Below are 13,038 nucleotides of genomic sequence, written 5' to 3'. Positions count from 1 at the left end.
AATCCATCTTGTATGCAACAAATTATAAGATAAATACAGTAAAATTATTACTCTTCTAGGAACTCATGTCTTAGAAAGGAAAATAGGAGATAAATATTCACCATGGCAAATTTTAATACAATAAATTGAGTGTAATCTAACATTTTGGGATTGGAGCAGGGAATGGGTCCACCAGAAAACTCTTTAGGTTTTAGAGCTTTTTATGAAGGGGGAGGTGCTAGGTAGGATTCTGACAGGCAGAGACAGAATGGCAGACAGACACAGAAGAGACCAAATCAGCAGAGGTAAAGAGACATGAGGGAGCATGTCCTTCCGAAAGAACTGCAAGTACTCCAGCATGAGCACAGGCACAACAAAGTTGAGTGCAATGGGGAAGACTGAACCACAAGTGCCTCTTTGTATGAGCTAATTATGGAGGGCTTTAACTTGTGAGCCATGTAGAACTCAAGAGAACTTTTGTACAACTGAGGGACCAACATAGATCTGTTGGAGGTAAAAGTCAGCTTTACCAACAGTGCAGAGGGTGGAATAAATTATAAATACAGTAGAAACAGACTGGTTTCTCAGTGGGAAGTTGATACCAACTTGAGTTTTAGTCAGGGACCAAAAAAAGAGATTAAAATAGAAGCAACAGACTCAAAGACATCCCTGAGAAGAATTCTACACACAACTCAACAAGCTCATGTCCATTTATATCTATGGGTGTGGAGATGAGATGTAAATATTTATCCAGTTATTTGCCTGTTTCTGAGAGGACTGAGCAGATGTCAATAATATTCATTGAGAAAGAAAGGAGGGAAGCAGGTGAGGATGGAGGAAAAGGATAAGGAATTTAGCTTTCTTCTGAAGTGGCTTCACAATGTTACATGGAGATGACCTGATGCATGTTTCCTGGAAAACACATCAAAGAAGTGCAGGTGACCACCATGAAAGATGGAACCATGAAAAGATGACAGCATTTCAGCTGAATGGATATAGCAACACCTAAGTAACATATTTTTATGGATGAAAAGGAAAGAAGGGCATGTAGATGAACAAATCAACCGATGGGTCTTGGAACTGATGGGAGGGAAAGTGTGAAGAAAGCAGCTGCTCAGTAGGATCCAACGCCTCATCATAATACAGTACCTGTGGTTTGAATTTTTCCACCAATTTTGTCAAACAAGCATAAAATGACAGCCTACTCTCAAAACACACATTCTTGTAAGCAGCAGTGACAAGATGAGAGCATATTGCTTCCCATATCCATGATCAGTTTTTTTTTTCCTGTAAAATCCACACACCCATCACAAAGAGCATCATTTGATGCCTGAAGGTTCTAGTTTCTCAAGGCACCCTAAATTAGATGGAGCTATGCTCTGTCCCTAGGATTTCTGGTTCCTGTCATCATAATACATTTATCCCCTTCGGGATTCTGCCAGAGTGTTGTGATTTCATCTGACTAGTCTGATTTTATTTCACCACAATCAGTGTCAATCAGTGTGACAATTCCTGCCACCTGCAGTTGCCTGTTCCTCTACTTCTGGCATTCTCTTTCCTTCAATACATGGTGCTGGCCCCCTTCAAGAAAAGGCCCCATTGATGAACTCTCACAGTTCCAACTCTGATTGTCTTTGTTCCCTTGGCATCACTCATAGACATGGCCAGATAATTTTGTGGTCCTATGTATGTAGTGAAATATCCCAAACCTATCTATTCTTCCCAGCCTAGAAGCTCTTTAAGGAAAGACATGACATTGGACAGTCAGTTTTTAACCCTACAAGTTAAAGGAGGATAAAGATAGTGGAGGGACATGACATTAGTGTGGATATAGCAAGGGTGAAGGTGATGACATGACATTAATAAAGTGGACATGGCCATGCCATTATAGAATGACAATAAGCACCAATTGCAAATAAAACAACAGGCTATTTAAACAGTTAACGTAAAATGAAACATGGAGTATAAGTGGCCAAAATGGTGGGTTTGCCATAGGACATTGAAAGTTTCACAGTAAATAGCTCTCAGGGTAAATTTATTTTAAATAACTATCTGAATGAGTTGTATTTTAAAAGATCCAACAACAACAGCATTTACATTGCTATGAAATGCATACAACCAACAATATTTCCAAGAAGTAATATGTTTTAAAATAATTTTTAAATGTCCCTTTAAGTGTGTATTCTCGAAACATCTTCCAGTATTACAGTGGGGCACTGAGCCTACAGCCTGGTGAGCAGCCAACACGCTGTGCCAGTGCTAATAGTGTCTAAGGGCAACACAACATAAACCTAGGCTGATTTCAACAATTCAAAGCTAGAAAGAAACTAGTGAAACTAAAAAGAAACTCATATAACCTGCCCCCCACAGACATCCTACATATACTAGCAGTTTTGTTGTTTTGTTGTAAGTCAAATGAAAGAGTCATAGAACTATTCTTTCATGATTTTCAGTTACTTAAATCACAAACACTCTCCAATTTCATTTTATGCTATTGAATTTCTAAGCTCTCACTTATTTTAAGTAATAAGAAACATGGAAGACTTGCCACACTGAGTAAGTGCACAGTAGCTTAAAGAGGACCTTAAATGACTTTGATTGAAGGCTCACAGATAAAGAAGTTGTTACAAAATTTTCCACATTGGACAAACACTCCAAAAGATGTATGATACAGAAGTATGAGACATGGGTATGAGACACTGAAGATGCCATAACCTGCAGAGAATTTTGAGAAGAGTTAACAATTTCCTTAGATAATTCAACAATATGAGGAGACATAAAATCATTTTATGTATATAATATATATCATCATATGATATATGTATTATCATTACACACACACACACATATGTATGTATGTGTGTATGTACATCATGTTTGTCCTTGTCACATTAGTTTAGGAGTTAAACTTTACCCAGGCTATCTCACTTAATCTTCATAGCCCTCTCTGGGGCAGAGTGTATGCCACAGACATAAGGAAGATGAAGCAGAGGAGCACATAAGTACCCAACTGGGAAGTAGAATCACACAGTTAATGAGTGTCAGGACCAGAACTTCAACCAGAAAGCAGGACTCCTGAGCCCCAATCCCTAGTCTCTGATGAGTTCTCTGTAGTGCTGCCTACTTCCTGTGGAGTAAAATATGTTTATAGTAAAGGTATAAGAAGATAATGATCTACTTTGTAATGGGTAACATTACCTAAAGGAATGGTCAGGAAAACTATGGCAAATGCTGGGAAAAAAAGAAAAAGAAAAAAAAAAAAAAAAAGAAAGAAATGCTAGTGTGTTAAAGCCAGTTGCATCCTGCAATGTATCTCAAAGAGAAACAGAATTTTAAAAATATATATTTCTTTTATTTATCTTACAGAGAAAGAGAAATTAAGAAAGAGAAAGGGGCAGACACAGACAGAATGAGTTTGGCCATACAAGAGCTTCTTGTAACTACAAAAGAACTCCAGATGAATGTGCCACTTGGTGCATCTGATTAACATGGGTACTAGAGAATCTATCTGAGCCCTTCAGGCTTTTCAAGAAAGCACCTTTAATGGCTGAACCAGCTCTCTAGCCTGAGCAATGTAATTTTTACTGTGCATTAAATAAGCCTGGCTATCACCAAATTATTTACTATTAGGTTTTGTTAGCACTGTACATTCCTACTTCATTAATGCACATTTTGAAAACTTTTATAAATATATATGGTATGCTAATTGTCTTAAAAACAGTTGACCAACTTGGTTAACTTAAGCTGGGTAAACATAAGGGTATTAAGAATATACCAACTTTTAAAAATTTAATCCTTTGCCTGAGATTAGTTTTACACTTCAAAGTTCACAAACAGTAAATACATGGAGTAAAGCTATTACTAAAGCAGTCTAAGGTAAAATACCCACAATCACAATGACATTTTCATATTTGTAAAAAACAAAGGGCCATTGGTAATGTATATATGCAATCCAAAATATTTCACATTCTCTGTCTCTAAGTTTCCAAGATCTACTGTTCATAGGAAGGGTCTATGAGTTAGGCAGAGATAGAAATGCTTTAGTGAATGATTTAAAAGCCAACCTAGAGCTGTTTAGCAGGAGCAAAATGAATACTTACATTGGAAGGTATTTAACCCCAAGAGCTGGGCAATAGCAGGAGCACTAATAAAAGAATGTGCAGATAGGGCTGAAGATATGGCTTAGTGGTTAAGCACTTGCCTGTAAAGCCTAAGGACCCCAGTTCAAGGCTCGATTCCCCAGGACCCACATTAGCTAGATGCACAAAGGGGCGCATGCATCTGCAGTTCATTTGCAGTGGCTGGAGGCCCTGGTGCACCCATTCTCTCTCTCTGTCTATCTGCCTCTTTCTCTATCACTTTCAAATAAATAAATAAATTTTAAAATGTGCAGATAAAGATATCCTCAAAGAAATCTTTTATTTTATACAGAAAAGGTGGTTAAAAAAATTAAAGCAAAAAATGAAGGAATTTAAGCACGGGGGTTAATGCATCAATAAATCTTTCTTTTGAACATACCATTTGAAAAATGTCCTTACCATATACTCCATATTAGAAGCTGTAGGGTACACCTGACTTCGCAACTTATTGTGAAGGTCCAAGATGCTCTGCATGTCATTGTCTGTGATGGCTCTTTTCCCTCGTTGCTTGGCGACCCACCAATCCCCGTCCTCATCCATGTACTTTTCCAAAAGTTTCTCGAACAAAGTGGCATTAGGAACCACCATGGCTGGAACTGATCTGGCCATGAAGAGCACTGTGGTCACCCTGAGCCACTCCCGAGCCGTGCACCTCATCATGAATGACCTCAGGCTTTCTCCGGGAAGATCTCCAAGACAGGCTCTTCCACTCCTTTTGGCTATAATGACAGGTAATGTAGTTACGAAGAAAAGTACAGGAGATATTACTTTTCTAATAGCAAAATGAAAACACCAATACCACGCGACGCCAGGAAGTAGGCACCCACACTTGCAAATATGCTGTTCACAGCCCTCCCCAGCCCCTCAGAAGACTTTACAATGCATTTTCTCCAAAAACCATATGACTATGTTTCCAAGACACCCATGGGATCAAAAATAACACGCAATAGTGCCGAAAGGTCGAAAGTCAAAATAATTTCTGAATCACAGGTTTCATGAAGCTCTCAAGGGTTGTTATTAATCTGAGATGTTTCTGTGTGGAACTTTACGGTGTATTTTTTTTTTAAGTTAAGGCCTTATATTCCAGTGTACCATTTCTCGTTCACAATCATTTGCACAGTCCACAGATTCCGCAGCCGAGGATGAATGTTTTAACGATGCTACCCAAGCCTGTATCCCTGGGCACATGAAGAGGGACCAGTGAGCCGGTGAGAATGAATGGTTCGTCCTCAGACCAAGTTCCCCTCATCCAGTAGCTGATCAAGAAATCAGTCCATTTCCTGAGCAGTTTGCGCCTAACCTGTGGGTGGTTCCCTGCAAAGTCAGCGGCTCCGGATCCACTTGGGAGCTTTCCCCAGACCCGAGAGCGCAGAGCGTCCCCCGAGCCTGCGAGGGAGGTGAACCCCGCGGAGTCACTGCAGGAGGTAAGGTGACCTCCGGCTCTCCTCCGCAGCAGGCTCTGCTGTGCGCGCAGCCCGCCCGCCCCCCGCGCCCCACGGTTCCTTCCAGGTGGATTTCCCTCCTCGGTCTTGTTCCTAAAGGAAAGAGGAGCTAGGACAACGTGGCGGCTGGACCACTCGGCGATGCGTCCTTTAAAACACCCTTACCTCTCCAGGGTGATGTTCCCCGCGGGAGCCGACCCGAGCAGGACGATGGGCCTCCACACAGGACCGCCGAGCCTGTGACCGGGAAGGAGCAGGCTGAGCGCGACCCTGGTAGACCTCGGCGGGACGCGAGCCCTCGCCCGGTGACTCCTTCGAAACTTGGAAGAGGCGGGTAAAGGCTCCAAAGTTAGATCCTGGGGAGGCCGCGGGAAGGAGCGGGCTTGCTAGCTGGACGGTATAGGGCCAAGGGGCGAGGAACAGGAGCGGGGCTCCGCGGCGACCTCGAGCTCCCTCCGGGTGGGTGCAGCCTTGGCGCTCCGAGCCCGGGCCAAGCGCTTCCGCTGCTGCCCGGCGCTCTCGGGCATTTATGGAGGTCCCTGCGCGTGCACGTGACGCCAAAGCCCTCCTCGCCCACCGCCACTCCCCACCTCCACCCAGCCCTGGCCTGAGGCCCGCCGAAGCCCTGAAGCCTTCGTAGGCGTGCTCTGGGCTCCAGCGAGGGGGCGGGGAGGTCCAGGCACTGTGGGAGGAGGCCCCCACCCCAAAGCCTCCAGCCCCTCTCGGCTCCCCAGTGATCAAAGATCCTCCCCTTCGTTTCCTCCTGATGAGGTGCTAAATGCCCTGGCTGAGAAGGAGCGGACCCCGAGAACTCCAGGTGGGCGTCAGGGTGCGCAGAGCACTTCCAGTCTTGCAAACACAAAAGGGGCTGAATGGGGAAAATGGCTTTTCTTTCATTTTCTCCAGGGGTCTCCAACAGTTTCCTGGACCTCCTATCAAGAATGCAGAAGTTGTTCTTTTTGGCTATTAAACCTTGATGAGGACCAGATGGAGAAGGGAGTTGCATTGGAGGATTGGTGGTGATCTGTGATTCAAGGTTGCCTGACAGTCCAGGGCCCCACTTCGCCCATAAAGCCTTTAGCATTGTCTTCTGAAAGTGATCCAAGCCCTGTACATTCACAGAATTAATATAAATGGCACGGTCGTGAATTTACTACATTGACAGGAATTCAGACCTCAGTCATAGGACAGACAGTAAGAGAGCTTGTAGCCTTGATGTCATGTTGTAATTTGAAGTAGGAAAGTTACTAATTATAAATTTATAAAAAGCTCCCCTCACTGTGTGTACTGCTGCTGCTACAAGCAGGCTTTTATTTTGAAAGGATTTAATTCGTTTACTTTTGCTACTCTTACCAAGTCCTCATCTCAGTCTTCAAGTCTCAATCCTGGAGCATCTGGCATATGACCAAATAAAAGATGGCATGCTGGTAAGAGCTCACATCAGTCCAAACACAACTTGACTCTTTTCATTCTTTTCTTAGCAAACTTTTAAGCCTCAGGTGAAGCCTCTGGTAAACATGAGCCCTTGCTTCCCACCACATGGAAGAAAGCAGAGAGCACCCTATCAGAAGGAGTAAATTGTGATGCACACACACCTGTCTTGCATGTAGTTTCACAATGCCTATTCATCTTCAGCCCAGACACGGTGTTAAACTGGACTTTTAAAATAGTGATTCTTAACTTTAATGGCTCGCCTTCAGAATATTGGCTTTAGCTCCTGAAAACCAATGGACCAGTTCCCAGTAGAAGTTCATGGGGAAGGAGTGATACTGCATTCCGGCACATGAAGAATGTGTTTCTACATTACATGTGTAATGCACTCTTGAAAAGCATGCTGAGTATTGAGTGGAACCTGTTACAAGTAATGGCATTATCACAAACATTTGCAAAAAGAACTTAATTTGAGAAGAAAGGAATTAGGAGATTATTATATTTTCATAAAAGAATGACAAATATTCACTATGTTAAACATTAGCACTTCAACAACACATCTTTTTGTTCCCAACTCACTATAGATGCCTTTTTGAAGAGGAAACCTATAATCTTTTTAAAAATTATTTTATGTACTTATTTGAGGGGGGGGGAGGGAGAAAATGGCATGCCAGAGCCTCCAACCAGTGCAAGTGAATTCCAGACGCGTGAACCAATTTGTGCATCTAGCTCATGCAGTCCTGGGAAATCAAACCTGGATCCTTTGGCTTTGCAAGCAAGTGCCTTAACCACTAAGCCATCTGTCCAGCCAGAAACCTATATTCTTGAATGCTCAAAGATCGTAATGTCCATACTTACCTGTCAGGAGTGACACTATGATCATGAAGGTGATTATCACAGGGCAAGGATTATCCAGTGCACTCCAGATGTGCTGACCCCTGCAGTTTCCCCAAATGCGGGAAACTGGACTGCATAATTTGTGGTAGTGGGGAACTATGTTCTTGCTCTCTTTAAAAAAAGAAAAAGAAGAAAAAGAGGTCATACTGTTCATGTGTATTTATCATCTGGAAATCTATGTGTAAACAGAAGAAAATGCATTTCTCACACATTTCATGTGAAAGTGGCACCCTGGTTGGTGGCCAAGGCTAGAATGCAAAGCCTTGTCTGTGGGTAGTCTGTCTCCTTTCTTAGGAGCACAGACTGTCAATTATCTGACCAACACCCAATCTTTGACCCCTTCATTCCTTCTGGGTCTCTAGCCTCCAAATTTACTGGGGTGACCACCTTCCCATGTCCCCTTGGCATGCTCAGCAGGTGACTATTGCTTAGTCTAATACAGTCCTCACCATTTATCCCTGTCATTAGCTTAGTGTGGACAGGTCATGTAACACTTGCTACTGACAAGAACAAATACATGTTCTTTGGGGCTGAGAACAGAGGTTCACAAAGGTTTTCTTTTGTGATATAAAGGTGCATAAAGAGAAAATGGCTCTTTAAGTGCTAATATGTAAGATTGTAAAATTTAAAGATGATGCTAATGTGTAAAAAAAAAGGTCTTTGCTTGTTGAGTAAAAAGACAGATGGTTCCTGATTGCCTCTGCCACTGACCAATCCCTGGAACACTTACCATCAGCACTATAGAGGTGATACCAGCATGTTTAAGTCACACTTCCTTGAATATTTCACTACTTTCAGCCCAAAATAATCTAAGCCATACATTCCTACAAAGATGAGCATTCCTGTCAGTGCTATATTTCTCCACAGTTTTATCTACAGAAGTATGGGTGCACAGTTCAGAGTAATCTTAAAATGTGTTTTTTGGCCCTGGGGAGATGAATTAGCCATTAAAGTGCTTGCTTACAAAGCCTAATGACCTGAGTTTGATTCCACATAAAGCCAGATGCATGAAGAGGCACATGCATCAGAAGTTCATTTGCAGTGGCTAGAGGCCCTGGCATGCCCATTATCTCTCTATGACTCTCTTCTATCTTCTTTCTCTCTCCCCATGAAAACAAATAATAAGTAAAATGCTTTTGAAAAAATGGGGGGGGGGGGGCACCGTGCTAGTCTACCCCTGCACTGAAAACCTCTGTACATTTGCATGCACCTTCTAGTTTCCTGGCCCCACGGCTTTCTGTCATCACATGGTTGCTGTATCCATCCTCCACTGGGGATGTGTAAGGGTAGATTTCTTGTGACTGTAGTTTGGGAAGGTAAAATTGGCATTGTGTAATGTTTTATGGCACAGAATTGACATTAAGCTGTTTAAGAAAGATTCATGAAACCACGTCATTAGACCTTGTGTATAACATCTGACCTCTATAAACCCTAAACCCTGGATCCTCCCCCCCGCCCATTGGTGTTCTGTTTTTCGAGGTAGGGTCTTAGTAGCCCAGGCTGACCTGGAACTCACTATGTAGCTCCAGGTTAGCCTCAAACTCACAGTGACCCTCCTACCTCAGCCTCTTGCATACTGAAATTAAAGGTGTGCACCACCACCCCTGACCTACTTCCTTCTTAAAGAGAAATAATACAGCAATTCGAGTGGGTACTTTGTGCACTGGGATAACATAAGAAAGCAGTTAAAATTGTTACATAATCCTAGGAAGTACTCAACAGTTAGATATTATCACTAGAAAAACTATAGGCTTTAATAAAGTTGAAAGAATTTCATAAAATCATTGCACAAATTAAACTTTAAAATAAAAGTAATTGTCCACAGACATGATGAAAACAATCTACAGTATTTTGGATTTATGCAAAGTGCAGTGATACTGTTCAGTTTTGTTAACTATAAGGTATATTTTCATTCTTAAGCAAATCTGTCATTTTAAGGCATGTGAATATGTATAAAATATAAGACTTCAAGATACTGCCTCCAATAACATTTATATTTGTGTTACATAACTTTAATAACATACCATAGTCTTTCTACTATTAATTGCAAGTATGTATTTGATTACTATAATTTTACTACTAATTTGATTACTATAATTTTACTACTAAATGGCTGGAGAGATGGCTCAGTGGTTAAGCGCTTGCCTGTGAAGCCTAAAGACCCCTGTTCGAGGCTCAGTTCCCCAGGACCCTGGCGTGCCCATTCTCTCTCTCTCTCCCTCTTTCTCTCTCTGTTGCTCTCAAATAAATAAACAATTTTTTTTTTAAAAAATTGTGAAGAATGTCTTTTATGCACATATATATTGGGACAGGACTATATTGCTAGGAGTGTGCTTATAGTACTTGAATGGATACCACTAATATTTATTTGTAGAATTATTTGTGGATATGAGGCATATATAAATTCTGGATATGAAGCATATTTGTATTTTCTTATGTTACTATATCAACCATGTCTAATGATGAACAGATGCATTAATTTTAACCAGTGAAGTACAGTTTATCACCTGTTTCTCTACAGTTATAAATGCTGGTTATAGTACTGAGACTTGTTGAAGATATACTTGCTTATCCCAAAGTCATAAAGTCTGCTATGTGATCACCTAACTTTACTATTTTGAATTTTCCAAATAGGTATTTGATCCATCTAGAATGGATTTTATGTTTTGAAAATGAAAAATTTATGATGACAGTGATGACATAAAAAGCCTACTTTTGTAATCTTTATTGTTAAATTACTTGTGAATTTATTCTCTTACAATTTTCAGAACTAAGAGGCAAAAAACACCATTGATTGCTACTTGAGCCTAGAGTTAGTTATGATGATGTATCATGTAGTTTTCTAGCAAATATACTTGTTTAGACATGTGTTGTTGTTACAAGTTGGAGACTCCATGTAGCATTTCTTGATGTCTAAGGAAAATGTTATCTTCTTTTACCAGCCACATTCTTCAGTGTGCATTTGAAACACAGAAACAAGCCAGGTGTGGTGGTGCACATCTTTAACACCAGCACTCAGGACACAGAGGTAGGAGGATCACAGTGAACTTGAGGCCACCCTGAGAAGACTTAGTGAATTCCAGGTCAGCCTGAACTAGCATGAGACTTTACCTCAAAAAAAAAAAAAAAAAAAAAACCCTCAATTATTTTCTATATGTGCTTCTTTCCCTTTCTTGGAACTGTTACTGTTGCTTAAAATCTGTTATATAAATTCCTTCTTTTCTGAACTATCTTCAAAAAAGATGTTCATTGTTATAGTCAACATTTCTGTTAGTTCACTTTCATCTAAATCTTATCACTTCTTGTTTTATAAATTATATATGTTCATAAGTTGTCCTATTTATCTAACAATTCTAAACTGTCCTTGACAGGGGTCATGTATTTTTTACATTAAATATGTATGATCACAAATGAAATGGGATTTTTGAAAATACCCAACATAATTTTAGAAAAAATACATGCATTTATTACTTTTCTTATTGCTATGACAAAATCCCTGATAAAAATGGCTTAAAGAAGGAGGATTTTCTTTTGGCTCGCATGTCAAGGATAGGAGACAGCCTAACATAGTGGGAAAGGCATGGTGGCAGGAATAACTCAAGCGTGGTGACAGTGTGGAAACTGGCTAGGATGAAGAGAGCTCTGGCTGGTGAGAAGCAGGACTTAGGTGATGGTTCTCAAACACTAGTCCCAGCACGTGTGCCAGCTAAGCCTCATGTCCCAAAGGCCCCATCACCGCACAACATGGTACCAGCAGCTGAGAAGGCAGTGTTCAAACTCACGAGCCTGTGAGGGACACTTCACTGTTAAACTATGGCAGTACATGTTTGTCAGTGGTTGTGCATGGCAGAAGTGGAATCCACAAAATAAAACATGTAATGTTTGAGATGATATTTTCCCTACAGATTATACAGTTGCTGCATGTATCTCTTGTCTCTTCTTTTTTCCTCCCTTCATTTGCTTTCCCTTCCCTTTTTTTTCTTTTCCTTTCATCTCATATCCAATTCTTCCAAAAACAAAGTCTTAGTCGTTCAACTGTAGAAGTATGTAGATACAGGCTAAAACACTCAATGATTATTTTGTTTCTACTTCTTCAAGTCTTAAGAAAATGCTGGCATGATTTAATTAAGCTGGGGCTCTAGATATTAGGATGTTTAAAAGGCAATGTACTTGATTTAAAATAAATATTTATCAACCTAGACTCATAATAAGCACAATTAAAATTAATATTTACTTGCTATAATTTAGGTATAAAAATGTAACTTTTGTTTAAGGAAGTTTTCATTCCTCTCACTCATCATCATCCTCTAGTGTAAACCAAATATCTCACATGTGGTGGTTCACTGAATTTAGACCAAATCTTTCTTTTACACTAATTTCAACTTTAGCCATGTGACTTGCTTTGCCCAATAGAAAGTGAGTAGAAGTTAGAGAGCATTTATGTGGCATGGACATTTCTACCCATCTTCTTAGGACTCCTTTCTTTTGTGCTGAGCATAGAATGTCTAGGAGCTTTTCACGTTTTGTCTATGTCTTAATTGGACTCTAATTCCTGGAGTTCAGTCTATTGTAGTTGAGGGTGGCCAAGATCATGACCTACCCACCAGACCCATGAATGCCTAGTGAGTATTTCATCTAAGATTGTGTTAATACCTATCACACAATACTATCACAGCCAGTGCCTTGCTGATCAGTGAATACTGTATTTAATGTCTAAATCCTGTGGAATGTTCTTGAGGTTTAAAGAGATTAACTGTTCAGAATTTATGATCAGTCTTTTCCTCAAAGCAAATGTCTTTCCCAGAACCTAACCCAATCCATTACCAAACCTGCCTCACTCCATTGCTTCTTCTTTTAAGGTTCAAATGAATAATCTCTGGCAATGAAAAAAATGACATTGGAAAGCATTGTATAAGAAGTAGTAAATAACAGAAGACATGTGTGCCAACTATTTTATTTTGGTGTAGGTAATTCTTTGTCATGACTAAGTACCCTATTTTTGGCTTATCATTTCAGAGCTATTTTTCTTTGCTTTGTGAGTCTTGACACTATGCATATCAGTGCCTGTTAACAAACTAAGAAATAAATACAAGTAATGGTGACTGTATGATTCCACTTTAAAGAGCAGCATGAAGACAGTGGCTACAATG

General features: G+C 40.5%; 1 protein-coding gene, 1 long non-coding RNA gene and 1 other non-coding gene across 3 annotated transcripts in view; 2 read left to right on the top strand and 1 right to left on the bottom strand.

The window, feature by feature from the left end:
- The window catches only part of Crispld1 (cysteine rich secretory protein LCCL domain containing 1), a 39,168-nt gene extending 33,094 nt beyond the window's left edge, over positions 1-6,074 (bottom strand). The window contains exons 1-2 of the mRNA XM_045143020.1: positions 5,726-6,074; positions 4,518-4,837 (exon numbers count right to left, since the gene is read on the bottom strand). Of these exons, the coding sequence (XP_044998955.1) occupies positions 4,518-4,778 (261 nt within the window). The 5' untranslated portion in view covers positions 4,779-4,837; positions 5,726-6,074. The remainder of the gene's footprint in view (positions 1-4,517; positions 4,838-5,725) is intronic.
- LOC123458606 lies at positions 5,219-8,582 on the top strand. The gene is made up of 3 exons (XR_006635740.1): positions 5,219-5,542; positions 5,734-5,894; positions 6,467-8,582. It is a non-coding gene; the product is annotated as an uncharacterized LOC123458606 (long non-coding RNA).
- LOC123459201 lies at positions 7,842-8,002 on the top strand. The gene has a single exon (XR_006636099.1). It is a non-coding gene; the product is annotated as a U1 spliceosomal RNA (small nuclear RNA).
- Positions 8,583-13,038: the final 4,456 nt, after the last annotated feature.

This window comes from Jaculus jaculus, chromosome 2 (assembly GCF_020740685.1).
Source record: "Jaculus jaculus isolate mJacJac1 chromosome 2, mJacJac1.mat.Y.cur, whole genome shotgun sequence".
NCBI classification, from domain to species: domain Eukaryota; kingdom Metazoa; phylum Chordata; class Mammalia; order Rodentia; family Dipodidae; genus Jaculus; species Jaculus jaculus.
Note: the sequence above shows the minus strand (reverse complement) of the source record. Positions and strands in the feature narration are given on the sequence as shown.